The 26,721-nt window shown below is 47.2% G+C and overlaps 1 protein-coding gene across 1 annotated transcript in view; it reads right to left on the bottom strand.

Moving 5' to 3' along the window:
• Cdh13 (cadherin 13) overlaps positions 1-26,721 on the bottom strand; it is an 862,179-nt gene that overhangs the window by 646,050 nt on the left and 189,408 nt on the right. Inside the window, exon 2 of the mRNA XM_076839513.2 lies at positions 21,310-21,421. Within this exon, the coding sequence (XP_076695628.1) occupies positions 21,310-21,421 (112 nt within the window). The remainder of the gene's footprint in view (positions 1-21,309; positions 21,422-26,721) is intronic.

Raw genomic sequence — 26,721 nt, 5'->3', positions numbered from 1 at the left:
AATAACCAATTTTTCTATAATGTATTGCTTCCATAACAGAAGCATGTTTTATATTAAAATTAATTAGAATGCAAAGTAAAGATGTAGTGCTCAAAACCATAACCGTCTTTTTATCCATCTATTGCAAAAGGGTGATCTAGTTATGGGGGAGCAGGAGTGAGCAACAGTCGTCCTCTACGCCTCACAGGGTCCCAGAAGAGGGTTCCAGCACTCCGCCAACGTGCGAGGCAGCCGACTGAACGTCACCCAAGAATCCGTGACAAGTCCAGCCAGCTCGGAGGAAATGTGCAAATGGGATTTTCTCCCCAAAAGACAGAGCTTTAGACTAAAGCCAGAGCTGGCTGGAAAACAAGAATTTGAAGGAACTCTGCTTTTTATAAATTTTTTTCACAGCTTTGTCTTTACCTTGTAAGTTGATGGTTGGAAGAAAAACAATATGGTCGCACAAGTTTTCAAAGGACTGTCATCTAAAAATTGGACAAGGCTGAAACCTGAGAAAACAAAGTGGCCTAAGGCTTGTTGGCTGGGAAAAGCTGGGAGAGGCCGCTGAAGTCAGAGCTGTTTCCAGGCCCATCGACGAATGCGTGCATGGGTGGCGGGAGTTTAAATGTAACACGTCTATTTCAGCGATGACATTGCTGAGCAAATGCTTTATTAGTGTTAACTTTAGGTGAGTCCAACACCTCCAACAGGGACGCAGGAAATAGATTCTCCCTGACTTCTCTCGCCTCCCTCTGTCCCTGGCCTCCAAGGACTAGAAAATCACAGGCACCGGGTTGCTGCTCTCATGAAACCTCTCGCTTTGTCTGCCGCAGGAGACAACTGAGCAGCCGGGCTCCTTGCCTGCCAGCTCTCCAGTCAGAAGCCACATCCGGAGCTCGCTCCCCACACCCCGTCCCAGGGAGCCTCCCTTCTGCACAGCACGCATCTACCGCCTGTCAAACATCTCATACCCACAGATTCCCTTCCCTTGGGAGCTCAGGATCTTAAAAGTAATCTCTCCTCTCGAAGTCTGGCGGCTGCTGGAATATATCTGCATTATGTTGGGAAGAAAGAGGGCAGGGAGAGGAGCCGAGTGTTCGCGGGTACACGTAGCCACACAACACGTCTGCATTTGCTCATGCAACAGATGCTCACGTGGCATTCCCTATCGAATTTTATTAACACTAGTGTATTTAATATACCCCGATGCCTTTGATGTGGGGATTATAAGTATGCCTGTTTTACAGATGAGGAAACTGAGGCACCAGGAAGTTAAATGATTTGCTGAAGATTTCAACCATGCACCTGGGCTCCTTAGCATCAATATCAGCTGCCGATTCCTTTGTTCCACCTGATTGTGTGCAATCTGCATCTCTGGGCCAAGGGCCCGGCTGCTTCTGACACACACTCCAGTGTGAGAACTCGGCCTACGCCCTGCGTTTGCTTCCTCCTGCTGCTGGAGACTGTGGCGGTGACAGGATGAGCACCACCATGAGAACTGACCGGGCTGAACTCCTCCTGCAACAGCTGGCCAGCAGCAGTGGACCTTCCTGCCCTCCCGTCTCCTCCTCCTCGGCAGGTCACATTTCCACGTTGGAACAGGCATGCTTCTCCAGCCCCCTCATTTCTTCTCTTATGCGTCCTGAATTTAATGGTGTGAAGCCCTTTTGTCACAGCCTGGGTGACGGCATGCCCTAAAGTCCACAGAAAGCGGTAGTAAACCCAGACACCTGAATGAGCCCCGCCTCTCCCAGGACGGACCTCAGACCCCCACACTCGCTGGAGGCAGGAGCTGGGCCTCACCTGTGGCTGCCTGAAGGAGCAGCCTGTCCAGGTTCCCTCCCTTTTAACTGCTGTTTTAAAAGCATCCAAATATCCTTGTCCCCAGCATTTTCTCCAACGAAGAGCAGGCTTTATCCACAGCAGCAAGAGGGAACCTTGCTACTAACTAAGAGTATAGACGAAAGTTTTTAAAAGTTAAAGACCAGATTATTACCTTTTTGGCTTCCCCCCCAAAAAAAAAATGAAGGGAGGAAGGAAGGAAGCCCAAGGAAATCAAGGTCACCGCTGCGCCAGCCTGCGCTTTCAGAGCACGGAGAGGAAGTGAGAGGCCACCGCCTGTCCTCCCACCCTCCCTCCTCGCTGCAGAGGCCACCTCTGCTCACAGCTGGCCATGACCCTCGGAGGGCCATCTGTGCCTTCAGGGTGTCTGCCTGGGTCTCACTGCTGGCGGCCAGAAGTAGTCCAGGTGGTGACTCCAGAGCGGACCTGGGCCTGGACTTGTGTGACCTGAGGCGGTGAGTGACTCCCAGCGACTGAGCTCCCCGTCTGTCAGGGGATGAGGTCAGCGTCAGGCTGGGAGGATTTCCGTGCAGCGGGGAACCTTGCCTGACCCTGTCACACTCTGTAGTAAAGATGGCACTTATCATTAGGTTAATGTCTCTGCAACACGTGTAGACATATTGCACACCACGCAGCGACGCCCAAGGAGAGGAGCGTTGATTGAATCATAATTTACATGTTCTACAAACTCCTACTATTTATTTCAAAAAACCTCTGATGTGAATCTCACACGAGGAATAAAAGACAACCTCTTTTGTGTGAGCGTGTTGTGTTGTACATTTCGACTTTTCTAAACCAAGTTTGCTGAACTTAAGGTCTTTCCCAGAGGTTTTTTTAGACGCAAGGTTTAAAGAATGGAGAAGCATTTCTTAAAATAAAAATAGCACAGCCTCATTTTTAAAAAAAAGGAAAAAAAAGAGAGATAAAAGGAAGTCAAAGAAGAAAGCCAATCTCGTCTATAATCCAATCAACCAGAAATAACCTCTGCTAATATTTTGACATACTGCTCCCCGTCATCTGATTCTTTTTGATGTATAGGATGTGTTTTTCTGAAGAAAAATGCCAAGCACCATCCAGAGTGTCTTCTGAGGAAATCCTTCAGGCTGGTGTGGCGTCCCGGAGCCAGTTTTCACAGACGCTGGTCACCACGGAGACTGACGCACTAGGTGACCATGGAGTTCTGTGCTGGCCCCAGATGACACAATGCGCACCTGTGTGTGACAGCCGCTGCTCAGTTTTCTTTCAGACCCTTCCCACTCCCCACGGCCCATGTGAGGAGGGCTCTCCCCACGGACACCCCTGTGGAACATGGCGGGAGGGGTCAAGGGAGAAACACAGACGTGGTGGCTTTCCATCTGCTACCTGGTGACCCCTCTATGCTCCAGGGCCTCAGCTGCCCCTGTGCCTGGTAAGGTGGTGGAGGGGCTGCCTGATCTCTTGGGAATGGATCCCCGCCTGTCGCAGCTTGTCCACAAAGTGGAGGAAGCAAGTTATTGAAAACGGTAGGAAGAGCACTTGGGGCAACCCTAAAAGGCAGCCGTCGAGGGCCTGGTGTTCCCTCTCTGTGCTTTGCACTGGTGCCTTACTTCATGGGTCTTTCCCAGACAAGTGGAAAACAGGTCCGCGTGGTGCATGCCCATTTTATAGGCTGGAACACTGAGGTGCACAGAAGGGAGGTAACTTGCCTAAGACACATCATTAGTGAGGGACACAGCCTGCCGTGAGCCCAGGGCTGTCCGGCAGGCCACGCTGCCTCCTGAGAGGGCTCCACCCGGCACGTGGCATCACCCTGTGAGACCTGAGAGGAGAGGAACTCAGTGACATGAGGACAACAACTAGGTGCACAGGGTGTGGGGCTTCATGGAGGAAGTACAGTTTGGTTCTCTTTTACACGTGTTTTACTTTCAACAATAAACACGTGTTAAGAAAACAGTTATGGGGTGAACCTTCATAGACTCGCTAGGCTATTTAAAAACATGAGCTATTTAATGAACAGCATTCAACAAATAAGCCTAATATTAATGTTGACGAATTGCCAGGAAGTATATTCTTATAACAGGCTGTTTAAAAACAAATATAGCATTTAAGATCTGTCTGCTTATTTAACTTAACATTGAATCATGGCATCTTTTGTGAAGTTAGAAGTTTTCCAGAAACATATTTCTGTGGCTGTATAACACTCTTTCATATGAATACCCCCAATTCATGTAGCATTCCTGGAGTTGTTTCTGAATCTCTCTATTATTAATCATGCTCTGAGTAACATACTTGCACCTAACATATGGCACAGGTTTTTTCCTTCTGAGTGTTTTCAGTACAGACTGGGTCTACAGAGCACACGATCAGATGTGGTAAAGCCCAGCAGATCACATCTGCAGAACAGAACAAGGTGTCCTCAACCACGAGTCGATGAGATAAGTCAGGTTTCCTGTCTGTTAAGAAACTCCTTACTCAACTTCAGCATCTTCTCTTCATAGAGCGCTCAGGCTGAACGCCCAACACCAGGAGCAGGGAGGGCACGTTAGCCACATCTCCCAAACCTCTACCCCGCGTGCGTTGCCTAGAGTGAGGGTCCTGACGCAGCCTGAGGCAACCCTGCAGACCATGCCCCTCCAGCCAGGTCCTGTCCAAGTCCAAATCCCCAAGATGCACTCTACCCGTGTCTCAGGAATGTGGACACAGGGCAACATTTCCATTTGTCCCCCTTCCTTTAGAACATTTTAGTCTATATTTCATTAGAAAAAATTGTAACTAATATTGTATGGTCATTTTTCTGCTTAGAAAAATATTGTTGTCCACTCACTAAGCTGCACCTGCCTTAGAATACTGAAAAGATTGCTGGTGGGCTGAGCTGACACACTCGTGGCTTAATCAACATATGATGTGTAAGTGGCACACACACACCCAAGACAGCACATGAGAGTGTGAGAGGAAGGAGAGGTGGGGGTTAGGTGTGCTCACAGGTTAAACACAACAGCCATGTAGCAAGCACTGTCCGAGTGGTCCCAGGCTCGGAGGTGACATCTGGGGAGAGACAGGGACTGAGGCACCAACCAGGTAATTTGCTCTGCCACTGGCGGGGGGGGGGGGGGCTGAGACAGTTGGTTGTCCCCTCCACTCCATCACTGTGCCAGGTAACAAGGCAGGACTACTGCGGGTGTCCCCGGAGCAACCGTAACTGTGGGGGCTGCTTCAGTGGGCACCGATGGTATGTTTCCTACCTGCCTGTGTGGATTCTGTAATGTGCCCATTGTTCCTTTTCAGAACCAAAGGGCTGTATTTCCTAGACTCTGGGGACAGCCTTAAGGAGTCAGACTTTTAGGGGACTGCCTTGCCTAAAAACAACCTTCTCCTCTATGCTCACGTCCCTTGCTGTAGCCCGCATCCCAGGGACTCACCATGGGAGCTAAAGTCTTGGCTCACTTGTCTCAGCTCAGAACCCTCACCAGGCCGTCCTGGCCTCTGAGTCCCCTGGGACATTGGATATGAGATGTTGGCAGGTCCTGATTCTCCTCTCTTCCTACCTGCTTCTCTCCCCACCCCCCAACATCTGATGACTCCCAAAACTCTCTCTCTTAAACTTCCTGCACACCACTCTCTAGCTCCTGCTCGACTTTCTGCAGACTTACCCCACGACACACCTGTACAAGATGGCCCAGGACTGCAGACTGAAGTCTCCACAGACACAAACATTGGCAGGAAGTTTTGGATGGCCAGCCACTGGTCACACTTTCCCAAACTTATTACCCAAGAATTAAAAAAATAAATAAAAAAGTACTGGAAACCAGTGTTGAAAATAGGAAGGACAAGCACACTTTTCATCAGAAAGGTCAATATAAGCACAGGGAAATCTTTCCTTAGGCAGCGCTGGACAGCAGGGGGCACTGCTTAAGGACTTTCAAATGCTCTCGTGGACTTCACCTTGTTGGGTTTTCACAGCTGCAGGCGTTGGGCACGATTCACCCTGCTTTACAGATGTTGAAACTGAGGCTCTGAGAGTAAGGTCCTCACTCAAAGCCAGGACTTACACCGAACTCTCTCAAAGGATCTTCTCTGTCTTATCACCCTGAAAACAGGGCTGACCTTCTTATCCACACTGGGCATGAAGGGCTGATGAACTTTAAAAACACAGCATCATATTTATGTACAATGGAAGTTACTAATTTATAATTATAAGACGCTTTTCATTACCATGAGCATGACGCACTTGCTAACCAGCCACCCTTGGCCATTGCTTTGGGCTGTTAGAGCAGCAGCTGGTCTTCTCCAATCCGCCATGCCGGCGCTAGCCATAACCAGGATGGGGCTGGCAGGGGTCCACAAGCGAAGCAATTTGCCACTTTCCATTTCCCTAAATCCATCACCAAAATAACAGCAAATGCTCCCATTCAAACCCTTTTATATTTGCTTGGGTTGAGGCAAACGCAGGCTCTTGGCAGGCGAAACGTTCAGCAGCCAAGCCACCTTAGCCTCCTGGGTACGTGACGTCATCAACCAAGCCTTGGGTCTCCTTGGAGTAACTGGAAGCATTTTAATCGTCAGCTCCAGGCAACGCTTGCTCCTTCTGCTGGAGTATTATGGAGCCAGTGAGAGCTGGCTGTGAGGAGAGTAAACATGCGGGAGGAGCAGACCCTGGATGAGGTTGGTCGATGACCCCACCTAGTCCCCAACAAACTTCTGACCAACACAGGCAAGTTGCAAGCCTCAGCCCACAGGCAAGCTCTGGAATAAATCACTCTGCTCTCAACTCGCAAGCATTTATAGAAGGGCTTCCTCCTTCTGGGAGGCTTGGTTTGTCCTCAAAGAACAGAGCAAGCCTTCTGGAATGTCTCTGGGTGCCCTTATCTGTTTTTTTTTTTTCCAATTTGACCTCTCCTTTCTTTTGCCAGAGGCATCTGCTACCTGTAGGGAAGATTTGGTGTTGGCAGAAATGCAAAGAGAGCCAAAGACTCAGTATTCACCTCAAGACTTTTGTGAAACAAGAGTCTTCCAGGCCAGGGTTTACAGGCTCCTGAACTGGGCGGATTCTAATTGCAAACATTTCACTGTGAGCCTTAGGAAGAGCTCACCCAGGATTTCAGGAGGGGGAGTTCCTTCACCAGGGACCCTGCAAGTGGGGTGACAGAGCCTGGACGTTCTGCTGCAGAGGGAGAAAGGTATAGAGGGTCCTGGGTATCAGAAGCCTGCCTCCCGGAAAGGCCCAAGCCAGGACCACCATGCTGGGGAAGACATTTTAAAGCTACACATAGTTTCAAACATTTTATTCTATCTTATTTCCCATTAGCTCAATAGAATGACAAAGAATAAAATAGAAGAATAATCCCACCTGGATTGAAAACCAAGTAGGGGTTGAGTCCCAGAGGCTCAAGTGCACCTGCCCCCCCCACCCCCCGGCAAGAGTGGAAAGGTGTTTTTTTTGCAAGCCCAGGGTACTGGAAGGTTTTATAATAGGGATGAGGGTGGGCATGGGTAGAACTTGGTGGTTTAGGGAGGACCGAGTGAGCTCTTTTTAGATTAGAAGGGGATTAGTTTCTAGGATATGTCTGCATGCACTCTAGAATGTTCACTGTGCATTTTCACATTGCAAAGGTCTACAGTTGGGGGGAAAAATCCACCCTCGGTATTCCTCAGATTTAACCAAACATCTCCCTCCACTGCATTCCTATATCCATTCTGAGAACAGTGTTCCATAGCTGAAGTTCCAGAAATGCTAACTTAAGACAAACACAAACTGCCAGGAACTAAGTGAGACCACCTAATCCTCATGGCGGAGGTCTTCAGCCCAAGAACTGAGACAGCCTCTGTCAACTTGACTTCATTGTTCATTCTCAGAAAACTTTGCCCAAGAAAGATAAAACTCTAAACCAGAAAAATCCTGGCTATTTGTGTCAGGAAATTCATGCGGATCAATTTATCTGCATCAACACTCTGCTCAGCTAGACTAATAGCTCATTTATCAAACAATAACCTACTTATAAGGCTCACGTCTGCATCGCACCCTGCTACATCTAGCAATCCCGCGACAGTATGCCAATCTGCCGTGCACGTTACCAACGCCCATCAGCAGGGGCTGAGCCCTCCCCAGCGACCTGTGGATGCCCACTCTGACTTCCAGCTCAGACAGCACCGCCAGGCCCTGTCAAGGGGCTGTTCTCCCTGGGGACGTGGGTTCCAAGGGACCACGCTCTGTTTCATTCACGTGAATCATCTTATGATGCTCCTGGGAGTTGCTGCCTTGCCATGGACATGTGAGCTGCTGGGCACAAGATTCACATGTGGGAGTCAAATGGTGCCTGCACGTGGTCTGCAGGCTCCTTTCCCTCTGGCCAGAACTCAGCCCTGCCCAGGCCCTCAGAACTTGGGGACTGTCTGAATGCTGATTTGTGCTTGTTCCTTAAAGAAACCTCTTCTTTAAGAAATGAGCTTTCAATGACCAGACCACAGAATGGGCTCTTGACCCAATGCCAAGGCCATCAGCCCCTCTTCCCGGAGCTCAACTGGAGACACCCCAAATGAAAGCTCTCTGGGACTAAGCTGGTCCTGTGAAGACATCCTAAGACTACCCACATGGTCCACAGACCAATGCCTGACCTCTGGAGAAGGAATCATAGCAAGATAAGTACAGTAATTGAAAGCAATGTGGCAGAGTAATGCAATGCCTATCAAATTTCACCTTTAAGAAACTTGTATTATGTATGTCTTTGGCTTTTAATATAACTTTTACAATAATTACATTTTATGATACTCTTGATAAAACAAACTACGAATTGAGAATAAGACAAAAAGGTGGTTGCCATATTCTTTCAATGTCATAGACAAGGCACCAACGCATTCATTGAAGGATTATTTAATCACCTACATAAGTGTGATCTGTTCACCCCACGTTTACTACTCATTGAAGATTGCAGACTTACTGAAATTAATTTGTAGATTCTGTCTACTAGAGAGTCAACTAATATTCAGTAGGAAAGATAACCCCAGTGCTTACAGTTATTTGCCCTGAAGGACATTAACCAGATTTGTAGGTGACCTGGCAAACTGCCTCTAACACCCCTTCCTTTAGAATTAAATTACTTAACAAATATCGAGCTCTTCATATATCTTGTGAAACTTACTTATTTTATTGGTTTGCCTTTTAATTGTTGAGTTCAACAAAATCTTTGACATGTGTTCAGTTTATATTGGTAGGTAAGTCACATTTTTGACTTTTTGAAAATTATGTTTGACTTTTTTTGTAACAAAAGTATAAGTCCGTAATGCATTGACATAAAACAAAATGAAATGGATCTAGCCTTTCAGTTTAAAACTTTGGAAGAGCCAGAGTTTGCTCTAAGTCCCTGCTGCTGAATTCCTCGGGCGCTCCAGGGTTCAGCCTTTCTGAGGCCGCGTTGTCCAGGTCTTTGGATGAAACTGTGAGCAACACAACTCCCTTTCATTTTAATTAAATCCCTTTCTTCAAAGTCTTGAGTTAGTCAGGGTTTGTGAGAACCCTCACTAAGTCAGCAAATGTAGCTGACAAAGGACTCTGTAACGGAGCAGCTCACCCTCTCCTTAGGCACAGGGGGCAGGATGCGCCGGCCCAGACAGGTGTGCGTGACCAGACTGCGCGTGATGGGAACAGGAGGCCGAGGTGGGCTGTGCCAAGAGCAGAGCAGCAGCTAACATGAGCCCAACTCCAGGCACCCATGTTGGCCTAGGCCCTCTCCTGCTGGAGCTGCCTCGTCTTCTCCCACAGAAGGGAGATCTAGATGGGGGTCACCTGCCGGGCACAGACTCCATGCTTGTTCCCGCTAGCTTTTCATGGCGGTGACCAGAATGCATGACAAGGACAATTGAGAGGAAAAAACTATAGATTTGTCTCACAGTGTCGGAGGGTTGGTCCATGGTCTACAGAACCCATAGCTCTGGGCAGAAGGAACGCAGAATATCATGGTGGAAGGATGTGGCAGAGGATCAGTTCAGTTCAGGACACCCCTGAAGCAGAAAGAGGGCTCTGCTCCCCAAGGACAAAATATAAACCCCAAGGGCAATACCCAGGGACCTACCTCCTCCAGCCACGTCCTACCTGCCTATAATCACCACCCAATTAATCTATACTGGTGAATTAATCAGCAGATTAGGTCATACCTCTTTTAATCTAGTCATTTCATCTCCAAAAACTCTTGCATCGTGTCACACCTGGGCTTCTGGGGGACACCTCATATCTGAACTCTAACAATGCCTGTGCATAGGAGCTATTGCTTCGCTCACCTCCCTGAGTGCGGACAAAGGTCTGGTGCTTGTCCACGCCCTCCACACTCCTCTGTGCACCTCTGGACACCGGGACTTGGCCACCTGGCCGAGCATCCCTTGAGCCTCTGATAATGACAGACCCAGTTGCTTCCTAACTTGGGTCTTCCCTATTCCAAGTCTCTTGCCCTTTCTTAGCACCTCGAATTTGATGCCAAGTGCCTTCCTTGCAGGATTATCCCCACTTACCCTCAGTCTCTGCTTTGATTCAACAAACTTCCTTTTGCTGAAAAATGCAGTGCTAACCATATTCCTCAGAGGGTTTGACTCATATTTTGAACTGTTTTTCAAGCACTAATTATTTCTTTCATGTTATTCAGAATCAATGTTTCCTCATTTGGAATCCATCCTTCCCCCATGGAATTTAATGTATACATATGAAAATTAAAACCAGTTTTAGCTAAAAATAGACCCACTGGGAGGTCTTCAGAATCAGCTGACAGGCACGGTTCAGCGGAACCTGGATGGCTGACAACTGTGTTGGCTTCAAATGGGAAAAAAATGGGCTGGTGCAGCAGTTGGCCACTTTTCAGAGATGGCCTGCCAAGATGTCATTTACCAAGTTGCTCACCAGTAGGAGAGGGGTTGTGGGGGTAGGCTGGGCCCCCACACTCTGCTCCTCCGGAAACAGCTGGGATGTGAAGAGGCCACCTGAATCTCTGTAGGCAGAGACTGGAGGCGTTTCGCAAGAATGGTCTCCTAAAGGGTGCAGTCGATAATTCCAAAATCCAGGCGGTCAGCCTACCGAGAGTGTTTCCATAATTCACTTGACAGCAAAACCCAACCTGAGCTGACCTGATGCTATCTGTGCTCTTTATTTATCCTGCTTAGGGTAAACATTCAAGTCTTACTGCTGAAATATCAATCTATGTTACGACCTGGTGCTGCCCCAGACCCACTGGCAGAGGTGATGATATGCAGCCGGGGCACTTTACGATCTCTCTAATACCCGCACATCCAGACCCATGCTCGGGAGGAATCACTTCTAAAACACTTTTCCAAGATCATGATTTTACAGAACATTTGGCCCAAAGAGACCAAGCATGAGGGAGCGGAATAGGGAGGACAGGGCCTGAAGGGAGTCTTGGGTATCAGGAGGAGAGCGGGCTCTCTGAGAGGAGCCAATCCTTACTGGAAACTCTCTGCTCCACCTTTGGTAGACACTGGCACTGTCCATCCCAATGGCATCGTCCCATCCCATGCCCCATCCCCACTCTTCAAATAATAAAATCCACCAAGCTTTCCATGGACCTTGCATGTGGCAGGAGCCAAGGTGAGCCCTCAGCATGTGCCAACTTGCATAACCATTGAAATATCACCTCCAGTTTACAGAGGAGGACAGTGAGGAGCTGGAGGGTTGGGTGCCTGGAAATACTACCCATTGTGGGTTTTAAGACCAGCAAAGAGACTCAGGAGCTCACACCAATGGCCCTGCGGAGCTGTCAAAGTCTGGGAGGAAAAGCCAGGAGCCCCTCCCAGTGGGAGGGCCTATAGCACTGGCTGTAGCATTCCACGTGGAGGAGCATGGGCTTCGGGGTCAGGTGACCACAGAGCACATTCCACCACCCACACCACCTGCACAATCTAGTCCCCCTCTATGCCCTTTTCTCTTAACAGGGGTTCATAATCCTGCTTATAAGGCATTTGAGATGGTTCTGTGGATAAAATGGTAACCTTTTCTGGATCACGGTATTTCACCTGGGGAGCCTATTCCACCTGAGGGCTTTTTTGCAAGGGCTGGTCCCTCTGCCGGGGTGTCTTTCCACCTTGTCTTTATCTGGCTGGTAACTTCTCATAGTTCAAGTCCTGACTTCTTCGAGAAAGCTGCTTGGACTGTCCACTCTGCAGCAGTCCCTCACGACCTCTATCACATGACTGTGTCTTCCTTCCTTCACAGCCTGGACCATCCTCATCCCTTGCCTGTCCACATTCCATATATGAATTTGCTCAAAAACAAGAATGTGGGGGGAAACATTGGCAAGAATTTGCACCCCTTGCCCTTTTGTTCTCCAGCGAACAAGAAATTTCCATGAAAACCAAGGCAAACAGGACAGAGGGCACTGTGATTATTAGCATGTGTGTAAAGTAGATCTGCAACAGGATAATAAGATCTTCTGCTGCTCAAACTATTTAAAGCCATGCTTAATCTTTCCCAATTTATATCTTGCTGCCTTCCTCATTAAGCAGCCCAATTCATGTGGTTCTAATACCTTAAATTAGGAGATGCTCCTGTATATCCGTATGTTCCTGTATTCTTAATCCCTTGAAGAAAAACAGAAATAAAAGAGATTTATAACAGCTCTAAGACCATGTGAGTGAAGATACTCAACAGGTTGAAGAGTGAGGCCATATGGCAGCACTTAGAATTTGACAGTCTTAATTAAGCAATCTGCTCACCAGCATCACCAGCGAGAAACCTGGCATGATGCGATAGCTGTCCCTGTCCCCTGCCACCTAAAAGACATTTGCATTTGTGTGTGTTCTGGATTCTCAAAATTCTCATGCATGGAGCGCAGCCTGCAGTCACAGGATGTTGGTACTAAAGGAAGTAGAGCACCATCGTGAGGGACTGTCCTGCTTACGACAGCCCAGCATTGTTTCTTTATCTCAAGAAACAGCATCTCTAAATAAAATACTGATCTGGGAGAAAAAAAAAAAAAAAAAAAAGAAACAGCATCTCCATTTCCCTACACCAGTAGGAGTACCAGATCTTCTCGGGCTCTGTGATTGGCTCAAGGATGGACACACGACCCAAGCTGGTGCAGAATTAGCCATGAGATATTTGCTAGAACACTTGGAAATGCGAGGCTCTGGACTGTTGAACGGCAGCCATCTTGGAGGGAAGCCCTCTGAGAGTGAAGACTGAAATCAGCACTACAGAAAACACAGCTGAGGAAAGACGGGCCATACCAACCTTTAGAGTTTCTAGATCCAGGTGTTGCTGAAGCCAACTCAAACCTTGAAATTTTCCATCATATGAGATGATAGTTTTTTTTATGTTTTTGCTGAAACTAACTGGAATTGATTTATTATTAATTATAACCAAAATCTCTCTGATATTCTCATCACATAAATGAGGTAACAGAGGTCCAAGGAGAAAATGAATCACAAAGGTCAGTGTCTGAACTGGGAACAGACTCCAGTGATTCTGCCTGTCTTTAGTTACACCTCTCTCCTAGTTGCCTGCTCAATCTTGGGGAGTTCTTTGGGGCTCTTCTGTCACCAGGGATTCATGTTCCACCATGTTGCCACCTTCTCACTCATCACTCCTCCGAAACATCTCAACCACCCCATCTCTGAACTTCTGAAATAGCTCTAGGCCAGCCTGAGCCACACCACTCTCCCCTTTTGTCTGCCTCCTATTCTGACCTCCCAGAAAGCCAGCCACATGGTCTGACCACACAGCCCCCTGGTCAACGGCAGCCAGTCTGGGCCCTTCATCTCTTAGCACTGCCCTCTGCTCCTTTGACTATGAATGACAGCTCTTGTCACTAACAACAATGATCTGATGGAAGAAGCACATGTGCTGCTGCATCTTTGGTGGCATGTCACTGGACCCACACACCATTCTTAGGAGCAGCGGACACTGCAGGGAGGTGACTTTGATTGCTGTTAGGGACAGGGAGGGTAAGGATTTTTGCTCGTTTGGCTTTGTTTTTTCTCAGTCTGTCTGACTGTGCTGATAATGGACTGCCCTTGTGTTCGAAGCCAGGGGGTTCTGCATCCAGGCTCTATTTTGGAGGCCCAAACCTGCTCAGAAGTTGAGGATTTTAAATAGTGAAATTCTCAATGTTGGTGACCAATTCCTTCATTAAATGCTTTAGATCCCTTACTGAGCCTCCAAACAGGACATACCTGTGGGGCGATTGGTTCGGGGATGGCAGAGTGACTTGTTTATCTTACTGATAACTTATTCCAGGCACTCCATCTGCTTCCTCGTCATCATCTGGTGAGGCTCTCACTGTTCCCCCTGCATTCCCCACACCGCACAGTGCAACCTAGGACCCACGTCCAAGGGCAGGCTCTCTGGATTCCATTACCTCTCTTGCTGGTGTGTGCGAGCCGTCCTCTCTTATCTTCAGTTCGTTAACTGTAATTTTCACACTTGTCAGGTAATTAATAATAATGCACATAGGAGGATCCTAATAAATATTAATTGATTCTTAGATTGTTACAAATACATGGGGGGGGAACCTATAGAAACATTGTATTTCTGCAGAGCTCTGTTGATCTTAAGAGAAAAGTCTTAATATTGCAAAAAGGAGCCACATCGTAACCCAAAGTATAATCAACTTCATAATGATGGAGTGAGCTAGGTGGCACCAGAGTAATTTTCCTTGGCACATCATGACAGCTTAAAACAAATGTGCCACTTGAAACCTCAACCTTGTTCGACTCTATCCAGATTGCAGGACAGGTAACATTAAATACTTTCACTAATCAGTTAATCAGTCTCCCAACCAGAGAGTCAATAAATATAAGCTAGGGTGAAGGAGGGCCAGAAAAATGGGAAGGAAATTCTGTTTTAAAACTCATTATTTTTTTAAAGCCAGAAAATCTGAAAGCCAAAGCAAAAGATTTGGGAAGATCTCTAGAATAGAAAACATGGACTGACAAACGCCTAAGTCAGAGTGAACTTGGGAAACGCTTTTCTCCACCTGCCAGGTGGGAAAGTCCACCTGTGTATTACCATCCAGATGAAATCTTCTCTGCAGGGTCAACAGGGCCTTTGTTGGGACATCTAACTCACTGTCGAGGCACTTCCTGTGTTGGGATGCAAAACACCCCTCACATGGCTTTTTAATTAATTGCCTTCATTTTTCAAGTCCCTGTTTGATTTATAGTCAATTAAAAACACCTCAAAAGCCATGACTCATGTATGTTAAGCACAAATGTGATTAATGCAACCCCACGCACTCGGGGACGACCTGGATGCTAAATAAGGTCAGTGTCTCGGTGGCATGGCCAGGCAGCATCCTGGTGAGAGGGACCCGTGGGGAGGCAGAGGGTCATAAACCATGTGGCACTGCATCCATCCCAAACAAAGAAAAACAGCTCCTTTTGAGTATATTACAGAGGAAGCGTGAACCTGGCTATAAACAGAAAAAAAATATGCAGTGCAAGTTCTCCGTCTCATCCAGGTTGATGGAAGTGATGGAAAAATCAAGTGGCACATTTCCTGGTTGCATTGCCACCAACATCAACAAAAACTAAGGGACACTGGACCAGAGGACTCAGGGAAAGCACCAGTGCCCTGGAGTCCTGGGTTCAGATCTTGACCCCATCAGCTGTACGTGATGCCAGCCTGGAAATTTTCTTCACCTGGCCCTGTCTTAGGTGTCCCCTCTGTAAAAATGGGCACATGAGATACCTTTCCCCTAAGTGCTGCTGGGAGGTTCACGGAGACCCCAGCATCTGGGGGGGTACACAGCCAAGGTCAACTCTCAAGGCCATGGTCAGCATACGGATCAGCAACCAGCTGTACCATGTGTCCCCAGATCTGTCCCTAACATGCACCCACCATTTATGTTTTCCAGAAATGATCTTTCTTTGTCAGAACCGGCCTGTGGCACTTCATAAAGAAATTTCCCAGGAATTACCCCTGCCTCCTCAGGAGAACTAACAGCGTTGCTGTGATTTAGATATTAGATGTCCCCCAGAAGCTCACTGTGAGACCATGCAAGGATATTCAGAGGGGAAATGATTGGGTTAGAGAGCCTTGATCCAATCCGTAAATTAATACCCTGAATGGAAACCGAAGGTGGGTGGGGTGTGGCTAGAGGAGGTGGGCATTGGGGGCGTGCCTTTGGGGTATATGTCTTGAATCTGGAGAGTGGAGTTTCTCTCTGCCTCCTGGTGCCATGTCCCAAGCCATTTCCCTCCACCACGCTCTTCTGCCATGACGTGCCACCTCATCTGGAGCCCTGGGGAATGGAGCCAGCTGTCTGCAGACTGAGACCTCTGAAACTGAGAGCCCCAGATAAACTTTTCCTCCTCTAATTGTTCTTGTCAGGTCTTTTGTTTGCAGTAATGGAAAAGCTGACTAAAACAACAGTGAAACTCCAGAAGAACACCAGGAAAGAGTGCAGACTGACATCCCAATGCCACAGGCCAGCGGTTTCCCGTGACAAGTGGTCAGTGGGGACATCTGGTATGCTTTCAAACAGCACAATTTAAGGAAAGGACTGACTGCCTTTTCTTCAGTAATTAGTCCCTGATCCTTTTATTTTTCTTGATGACAAATGACCTTTAAGAGATAACTCTGATTGAAAGTAAATCGTGGTGTTTTCCCTCTCTCCAATTACTCACCTTTTTTTTTTTTTTTCATATTCAGGATTAGCAATTAAAAAAAAATACTCTCATCAATCCAAGATTTAAAAAAAAAAAATGTAAGAATCCTACTTATCCATGAAGTTCCAATGTCCTGGAACCACTGCTAGGGACACTGCCCCATCTGCTCAGATTTTTAATGGTCAGCATGACTCGTCCTCTTGAATTCTGGGTTCAGAGGGCCATGTGAGGGCACTGATCTACCCAAGGTCTGTGAGTGACGATGATAACGATGGACACATGATATCGAGGCCAAAAGCAGCACCTGTTTGCTCAGAGGTCAGTTCCACCCTGGTCTCCACCCTCGTTAGATCAGCTGTAGCTAAGCTGAGACTGCTGTCACCCTTCTGGCACAGACGAGGGTTCAAATGACACACTTATGGTCACACAGCTAACATGACTGGGTGTTTGAACCCTAGTCAATGTGAGCTTAAGGCTGTGTGATCTTAACTACAATGCTATAATCCTCAGGAGGAAGCAATTGAAGCCCATCTTCATTACAATGCTCAGAAGGTGAGGACCTTCCCCAGGTATTTCTAAGAAGAGCAGGGAGAAAGAGGACACCACTGTGTGGGCCGCAGGGCACCCTTAGAGGTCGTGACCTTGCTCTCCTTCTTAAACTGGCCAACTCTGTCCTGCATGGACCCTGGTTCCTCAGAGACAGTTGCCTTCTTTATGTTCCATTTCTCTCTCTCCCAGGGTCTCCTTTTGAGCCAGGCAACCCCATTTTGTTAGGATCCACATAGAGACTGGTTGTGCAGCAGTTCCAGTGAGCTCCTCCACAGTTTCCAGCCCCCTTTGCAGTAGGTTGGCTACAAGACTAGGTCTGCTGATTGAATGGAAAGAAATGATACATGTCACTTTTGAGCTGATGGTTGAGCACTCTCTTCCTTGATCCCATCTACCAGCTCACACTGGGAGTGGGAAGACCCAGGAGAGCAGCCTGGCCTGCATCTGCATGACTGGATGAGAAGTAAGCATTGCTCATGTTAGATCACTGGGGCTGTTTGTTACCACAGCATAACATAGCCTATTCTGACCAATACAGGTTCTTTACTAAAAGTGATTATATAAGTTGAATTATAGATAAACTTAGATGTGTTTTTTTTTTTCTATGTATCTCTGTGTGGACTAAGAAAAGTGATCCACATAAAGGATGAAGAATAATCACAATGTTATAAATGGAAAAGAATAGTCCAGTCCTGGTAGAGGTTGGGTGGCCAATTGGGTGCCCCTTCTGGACACTGGAGGCTGGACTCATCTACCCCTAGCACAGGCTGGATGCTTGTGAATATGGTGTCCCCAGGGATTTCAATGATCACAGTCTGCCCCCCAGTGTCAGGAATGTCTGTCTGAGCTGATAGGAGCAGGGGAGAATCTTCTGTTTTAATGATAGCAAGGGTTTGTCAATTAGCATTTTTTCCATTCTGGCTGGGTATTTGGTCAGTTGTCCAGATGAGCTGTTCTCTAGGCCTGGAGATCTTCTGATCTGGGTGTCAGCTGGGAGGCCATAACCAGGGCTATTGGCCATCTCCAACAATGTCCAGGTGACTATTGGAATAACATGATTTTCATGTGCAGGAGGAGAAAGAGCAACCACAAGGCTGTGTGAGAGATTCTGGGTCCCAGGGGCCTCTGGGGACTCTCTGGTGAGATTCCTCCCTGGAGCCCAAGATCTTGGATGAGTGCCTCCTTTCTCAGTCTTTCTTCCTAAGCTGTCTTCCCCTTTTGCCCTGTGATTCTCATGGAGAAACAGGAATAGCCACGTCTTCACAGCTCTCCTTTCAAGACTGAGATGAAGCCCAAGAAAGTTCTGCCCAAGTTATCCTGAGTCGGGGGCTTTGCATCACACTGTGAAAGACGCAATGAAAGAATTCTGCTGGTTACATTAGAAGAAATAGTGGGGCACTATGTTTTGATCCTGGCAGCTTATTGAAAAATGGTCTTTTAAAGAAGAAAGCAAGTCTAGTTAGTGGAAAGGAGAGTAGAATAAAGAGTTATTTGGATGTGAAGAAAATAAAAGGCTTTAGAACAACTGAGGGAAAGATGTATCGGAGGGAACAGTGAATAAAATATTAGGGAAATAAAAGGAGTGGAGGTGGCCATTAGGAACAGTTAAAGCAGAAAGAGATAAGTCACCCAGAAATGAGGGAGAAGATGAAAAAAGAATGAAAGGAAATATTACTGTCGGAACAAAGGGAGCGGGAAGCCACGGACAGAATAAACATTTCCTGTAACCGGCTAAAAGCCGAACACAGAATTGGCTTATTCAAGTCTAGGGTATGGGCAGGTAGAGGACATCTGTCAGGCACAGAGGCAACACCTGCAGATGACTTTATAGCACAGTGCAGAGCGTAGACATCAATTGATCGATTAGGCTGTGTTCATGCCTTCAGAAACAAAAACAGTGATCGCACCAGAACTCTACAATGTTGCAAAGATAAAGGAACAACGTGAAGTGCAAATATGATCCGGGGGACCCAAGACGGTATTACCTACCTAGTTCCTCTTAACCTCCACCACCCTGCAACAGGGACCTGTGTTTATGTCAGGAAAGTGTCCCTAACCATCTCCTGGGTCTTCCATATGCAAATAGGCAGCTCCATGTTCTTCTTAAGTGGTCTGGTTCTGAGTCTTTCCGTCCTTCGCCCAGGTGTCAGCCTGTGTCAGAGGGTGTTCCAAGAGTGTACCCCAATCATGGCTCTCTAGGTCGGTCACACTTATCTCAGAAACAGAGGTTTTGTGTTTATTTGTAAGTAAATGAAGGGAAAAAACAAAGAATGATGGGAAGGAAGGGTAGATGGGGTAGGAGTGGCTGGCTGAAAACCGTGGTTGGGTATGTGGGAAAGCATGTTCAATATTTTGGGCTCTTTATTTCCTATTGTGCATGAAATCGGGCTATTTCTGGAGACCCAGGTTTTCTAAGCAACACTCAGCTCAAGTCTGTGACAATTTCCTCTTCACTTAGGCAGCGGGCTTCATGCACAGACGGCTTCACAACCACCTGTGCTCGTTGCCTTGGAATGAACTAAAAACTCGCTCACCAGGTCGGCCGGCTTTGAGTTACTCTAGTCATACATATGGTCACACAATCTCACCGACAGGGGCTAATCAGATTTTGCTGACCTAACAGCACACCTAACAGCATAAAATTGTAAATGTTCTCAATTCCTATGTCACTGGCTTTCCCTATCATTGATTATCAACCCGGTGTCATTTAGCATTTACTAGCTTACACCGAAGCAGCAACCATAGCCCTCTTAATTACTTAGGGGATTAAACATACACATACACACGGGCACACACAAAGCTATGATATTGGAATGTACAGTGTGGCCTAGTTTAAATTAAAAAGATCCCCCAAAGTATGATTGTTTCCAGCTTCTCAGTGGTGAATTAAAAGCTGTTTGGTGTCGTGAAGATTACAGAAGCAATCACATTTATGGGCCTGCTTTGCATACCAACTCTATTAATTTCCATACTCAGGGTGGCTTCGCATTTCCAAGCATGTTAACATAGATGCCATTTGGGATAATCACTGGGAAAAAATTAAGAGAGAGAGGCAGAGAGACAGACAGACGGACAGAATCAGGCAGACAAGAAGGGAGAAGAGGGGGAGGGAGAGCCAGAAAAAATCGTTTTCACAAATCAAGTTCCATTTGAAATATATTGATTCTGATAAATACAAAAATCAAAAGACAAATGAGGTCTCCTGGTGGCCTGACCCCAGAGTCACACACAGGGATCAAATTACCAGGAAATCACATATTGGAATTCATTTATTGTGCCCATCCTGCACCTTGCCATGACGGACTCTAATTATCGAGATGATTTCATTGGTGAAATTGCATCAAGATGTGCACGGGCTGCACCACGGATGCCCCTCAACACTCTGCACTGCATCTTCATTACTGTGTTGCTCTCAACTCTTAAAGTGCTCACCAGCCTCACAATCAGGAGGGCCATTGTGTGTGCATGTGCTTATGTGTGGGTGTCTTTCTGTCTGTCTCCTTTTCTTTAAACACGCCAGTCATGTGCCACAGGAATAAAGGAATGAAGCATCTTGGAAGGCACACCTGAGATCTCGCGGTCAACGGTGCAGAGGTGTTGTAGGGACCTTGAAGCATCTGACCACATTAGACCACCGTCCACATACCCTTTATTTCCATCCGTTAAAGAACGGTGCTCCAGAGCCCACAATTAAATGGTTACGCCCAGCATCCATTTTAAATGCTTCTGTGAAGAAACCACGCTTGATGTGCATTTAGCAGTCTACCCTCTTCCCCCTTAAACATAGAGTAATGTGACGTTAGTGTTAAAAATAGGACGTGATCATAACCACAGATCTGAAGGATGCACATTTGAAGGAAATCAATCGGAATTTGGGGGGATTTGAAATTAATCCACAGAACAAACCGGAGAGGTTTTGAATCTTTCTGAGAATGATCTTATCAGCTTCAAGAATCAGAATTTTTGATGCTTATGTCTAAAAATCCCAGCAGCCAATATCATGGTCTCACCATTACTTAGATCTAATGCTATGTATGAGAAACTACAGGTAGGACAGCAAGCCACAGGAAGGCAGTGGTTTTGCTCTTGGGGTCTGCCCAGGGGAAATGGATTTCATTTCCTTTACATACTGTACAACTCTCACAGGAGCTGGCAGACCCTTTCCTGGGAGCACTGCAGAAATGCCCGCTGATGATAAAATACTGAAAAGAGAGACACGCCACTCTATTAACCTCTAAGCCTGCAAGGGTTCGGTTCAGGTGCTCCACCCTGGGTCCGTCGGTGACAGAAGAAACATGATCAGAAAACAGTAGTTTAGGAAATACTGCAAAAGCATCTTCAAGTGATACTGCTTACAGTTTAGAATCGACTGGTCCTCGATGAATTCCGCTGGCTGATGGATGCGGAACACTTTCTGCTGGAATCCAGGAGTGCAGTCCAAATCTTCTGCAGATGTTAGCAGCAGCACCTGAGGAAACCAAGGCCATCAATATTTTAATAGCGGCTTATGTGTTTGCCCTGTTAACTTTTTACCAGATATGCGACTTATAGAAATGAGCTGAGGTTTTAATTTCAGTTCCCAAATGAAGAGGCAAGTTGATACTTCTCCTGGGTCTGCCAACAACTCGTTTTGGCAATGAGATCTGGAAAACCCACAAAGGGGAACAGCTGCTGCAGCTTCCATTAAGTTGCAGTTAAAGAAATAACATCGTCAGATTTTTACACCTGCTAAGAATCTCACCATGGTCTCCATGTGTGAAACTTCATTATAGAAACTGTCAATTTCCTGTGATGCCCGAGTTAAAACCAACTTTACTTTCATACATGCAAAGGAGCACTGTCATCTCTGAAGGGGAAGGAAAAGAGAAGGAGACGTTCCCTTTGGATGTGACGTCTAATAGAACCTAAGGCCCTTGGGCCTCCGCACCATAGCCCACTACGGTGGTCACAAGCCACGGGGAACGACTAAGCACCTGAAATGCAGCTGGTCCCAATTTTAGACACTGATAGAATAAAAAATAATTGTATTTTGGTAACTAAACAAGAATAAAAAAGATACATAACTATAATTTTATATTAATTACATATTGAATTGCTAACACATATATTTATATATGTGGAGATAAATACATAAATTGTTAAATTGATTTTACTTTCTTCTTTTTACTTCTGAGAGTTTTGGCTACCATATAATTTTAAATTTACAATTACTTCCATCGCCTCAAATTTGTCTTTGCAAATACTTGGGCTACTTACTTTATCTATCAGTCAGAAAGTTAGGTCATCAGCTTTGAAATTTCAAAGTATAGGATACCCTTCCCGGCAAGGTGTAACTCGGGTAAGAAATGAACTTACAGTCCAGTAAGCAAAGACCATAAGCCCCGTGAGGATAGGCCTTAGCTCTTTTCCTTGCCTGTTTACACCGAGTACCACACGCACTGGCACAGAGAATACATCCCATAATACTTAACAAGGAAAACTGACATTTTTGAGCCTTTACCGTATGCCAAGAGCTGTGCTAAGCTCACTATATGTGTATGATTTCACTCACTGTCTCTGGTGGCTCTGCAAAGTGTGTACTAACGTAAGAGAGTTTACAGAGGAGGGACCTAAAGCTTTAGAGAGGTCACCAGCTTGCCCCAGATGTACAGTCAGGCTGGGTTGAGTCAGGACTTGAGTTCAAGTCTAAATTTCCTCTAAGTCTGTACACAGTCTAAGCCCTGTCCATTCCCCATAGGCCCTGCCAGGGAGGACTTTGTGGTTTCTTTTTTTTTCCTGAGATATTTCTCTAAAAACCATGGAACACTACTTCACTGTGAGCATGGTGCCAGTAACGAGTGTCGGGAAACTGACATGCGTAGGAACAGCCCTCAATCACTGACAGGTGGAAGGGTGGTAAATACCCGGCTCCCTCTCCCTTCAGGTGAGACGACTGGAGCGCACAAGCTGCCTCCCAGTCCCCGCTTGGATCTGAGCTGCAACCCCACCATGTATCTGGCATGAGTCACCTTTCCTTAGCTCTCTCTTCCTGGGCCTGTTTCCTCGCCCCGTCAGTACTTTTCCGAGGCCAGTCCTCCCCATCAGCAGCTTGTGCTGGAGTCCTTGACTGGGTATCTGCTTCTCAGGAAACCAGACTCTGACACTGGACCCCATTCTCAACCACTGCACACAGGCAGCTGAAGAAAGCTCATTATCATCCCTGCCGGCAAACTCAGAGGAGGGTGCCAAAGGTTGGGAGCTGTGGAATCAGGGCATCTCTCTAAATACCAGCCTCCTGAAATCCACTGAACCCCAAGGAATGGGGGCAAGAATCTCTCTCAGAAGGTTCATGATGCAGCCGGCCTGAGCCACATCAGAGAAGTTGAAATGAAAGTGCCATCCCCTCGCCCGGCATCATCTTTCTCAGATCAGAGGGCGGAGGAAGCTCTGGTACAGGGTCTTGCAGATCTGCTTGTAAAACTTTGCCTCATCCTGAGACCAGGCTCTGACACATCGCTTCTGAAGCGATGGTACCACTGGCATCCTAAGTGGCATATACACCATCTCAGACAGCTTCAGAACTCGGAATAATTTGCGATTTTACAAGCAGAAAATCTATAACTGGCTGATGCTAATTTGGTTAAGCAGCCAGCAGGTGAAGGTTATCCCAGGCCCCTGTGCCTACAACTGTACGTTACCTTCTAATTGGCTAATTCTGCCCTCAAATCCCAGACCATTAACCAGTCACCCTGTGCGCACTAAGGGAGATGCAATTTCCCCAGGGATGCCGCGCTTAGCTCTCCAAGCATGAGAGGAACTAACTGCTCCGTGGGGGAATTTTCTCCATCTTTGTCTTCCCGTGACTCAGTCCATCATAAAGCCTTGCCACAGTACATTCAGGATTCTCTACAATTGTAAAGAGGGGGCAGAAAAATGAACCTTCTCCAACTGCTGACCCTTAGGAGGGTGGGGTTAGAAATGACCCACAGGCATAGTTTTGTCTGCAAATTCTTGTGTCAGTCCGTCTACCAGTCAAAATTCAGGTTAAATATTTGTCACATCAAAGTACACATCAGGTAGACCAGGGTGACTTGGTAAGAGCCTGTCAAATCATGCACTCGCTCAGCTCACTCACAAAGACTTGTTAAACTCCTAGGATTCAGTTAGGGCTTTGCCAGATGCTGCCCAGAAACTTTTAAAGAAGGGTGATAATCTTGCAGTTTAATGCAAGGACTCTCAAGCCATTGTTCTCATTTGAATTTTGGCTCCACCTGTCACAGACCATGTGATGTGGCTTGCTTCATGGCTGCTCTGGACCTGGGTTTTCTCATCTAGCAAGGAAGGTGGGGGGCCCTGAGCATGGCTGTGTGGATCTGATAGGCTGATTCACAGAAAGCACTTAGGAAGGCGGTGCCTAGGAAGAGTGGTCAACAGATGATCAGTAACAGGATCTTGGTCTAGAAGAGGAGCGTGGCTGAGCAGATCCTACGTAATTGATCAGCCAACGAAAATGAATCCCTAAGTTGAAAGGAAGGCGCAGTCCCTTTGGGAGCATGTCAAAGCTGGCACAGAGGAGCCTATCCCCATCTAGGGTGTCCTGCAGAAGGAATATTCCCTCCTTGAGATCAACAGTAAGGACTGGCTGGATAAGAAGAGGGATGGCGGCTTATCCTGAACCAACGAGCTCTGTTTTCTTTGGCGTCAATATCAGGTATCAGGTAGCGCATCTCCAGGATTACAAAATTGCATTCAAAGAAAGAATCCAGACTAACTGAGGGCTTCCCAAAGCTGAATTTCTTGCTGGCCAGCCATAGTGGAGTTTTCTAAGTTCTTCTATTGCCCCTTGACAACTTAGCAGGATTCAAAACAGTGTCCGTTTGTGAACTCAGCATGGAGAGCCACTCTTCAATTTCAATCCCACTAAGTTTGGGGGTGAGATATAAAGCATGACCCCTCATTGTGGTAGAATATCCCTGGGACATTATGCCAGAGCCAGGAAGCCTTCTCCAACATTATGAGACACTACACGCATGAAGACCTAGACATGCTGTTCCCCAAGCCCTCTTTACCTCTGCCAGAGTATGTGCTGTGGGCATTCCGAGTTTATCTTTAATGCCAGGCAATAATGGTCTTCCTCAATTGTTCTTGGGTTCATTTATGCATCATCTTGCCTCTCATAAATAACAGGTAACCAATACACCTTTGAAAACTTGACAATTATCAAATTTTACGATCGCTAACGGGTTCCTATTACTGGAAAATTACAATCAGCCTGCCCTGAAAGCAGAGACACATCTCTGCAGACAATAAGCACAGGTCTGAGCCTTGCTGGTTCAGTATAAATTCTGGTTATACTAGTGGAGGAATAAGGCAAGTAACAGGTGCCTCAGTTTCTTTGAACAGAAGAGTAATACTGGAGTCTTGCAGGATATCATGAGGATAGGGTGAGTTGATTATTGTAAAGAGACATAAGTAGCACTTGGCACATAATAACTGCTCAATAAATGCTTATTTTTATTTCTAATAATAATACACATGATTCACTGATATCATCACTAGATATTATTTGTTGCTACTATAGAACTGCTCAGTGGATATCTGTGCTCAGAAGCATACAGATGGCGAGAGCAGGGATGTGAGTCCAAGAGTGGAAGAGCAGGGTGTTGGCGTGGTGGGGTCAGCCGGGCAGTGAGGAGGTCAGGGACGCCTGCATCTGCGCTGCTCCTGTGAAAGGACCCATGTACTCCCCTGAGCGTGTCCTCACGTCACCCGCATTTCTCTTTTTAGCTTCCATTTCTTTGACGCAGCACAGAACTTTCTGTCTTAAAAATAGCGGGCTGGGCTGGGCTCGCTTATCCTGACAGGTACTGACTCGAGAGCGGAGCCGACTCTGGAGTGCGCTTCCTCTCCCAGACCACGGGCTGCCAGCTGGCACGCGTGGGATGATGTGGCCAGTGTGGCCAGAGCTCTGTGTCACCGAGCTGGATCACCAGGTTACATGGAGTGGCCTTTTGGCACTGACCTGTGGCACTGTCCTTGTTCCTGTTCACTGCACTCAGGTGCCATTCGCCTGGCCCTTCAGGCATCTGAGGTGGCCACCCATGCTTTAGACCTGGGGACAGCCAAGAACCGTCCATGCTTTCTCCACATGGGTCACAGGGTGCCACATGCTGTGCTGCTGGCTCCTTTGAAGTGACAGGGGCCATGGGACCTCCCAAGCACTCGCCCACAGATAGAGGGTAGAGGGACTGTCACCCCTACGAGGCCCAGCCCCTGAAATGTCCTGTGGGACCCTCTCTCTTGCCCTACCCAAGAAAACAGAAAGGCAGGGCCACCAAGGTGCCAGGGTCACCTAAAAGCAAGAGCCCAGAAGTCAGACACTGGACAGACGACGGGGACCCAGGAGAGCCACCAGCAAGGAGCATTGACCCGCTGCGTCACATCACTGAGACTGGGGGGTGTCTGTCCCAGCAGCTTGCCGAGCCCACAGATCACTTAGCTTACAAGGAGCTCGGCAGGGGGCTGCCACGGCTCTCTGGGGACTCATCCTGGTTCCTGGGGAGAAATAGCAACACTGAAAGAAAAGCTGACACGCCTGTCCTCAAACCGTCAAAAATCAAAAGAAACCTCCTGCCACAAATAACTATCTCCACAGGCCGGGACCACCTCGGATGGTACCTCTCCTGAGCCGGCTCCCAACTGATATTTTCCAGATGAACTCGTTGGTGTCCCCCGGCTCCTTGTCCACCCCTCGCTGGCTCGCTCTGCACTTGCTGTTAGTTGGATGGA

This window comes from Callospermophilus lateralis, chromosome 18 (assembly GCF_048772815.1).
Source record: "Callospermophilus lateralis isolate mCalLat2 chromosome 18, mCalLat2.hap1, whole genome shotgun sequence".
Classification (NCBI taxonomy): domain Eukaryota; kingdom Metazoa; phylum Chordata; class Mammalia; order Rodentia; family Sciuridae; genus Callospermophilus; species Callospermophilus lateralis.
This window is presented reverse-complemented; position numbering and strand designations above follow the sequence as displayed.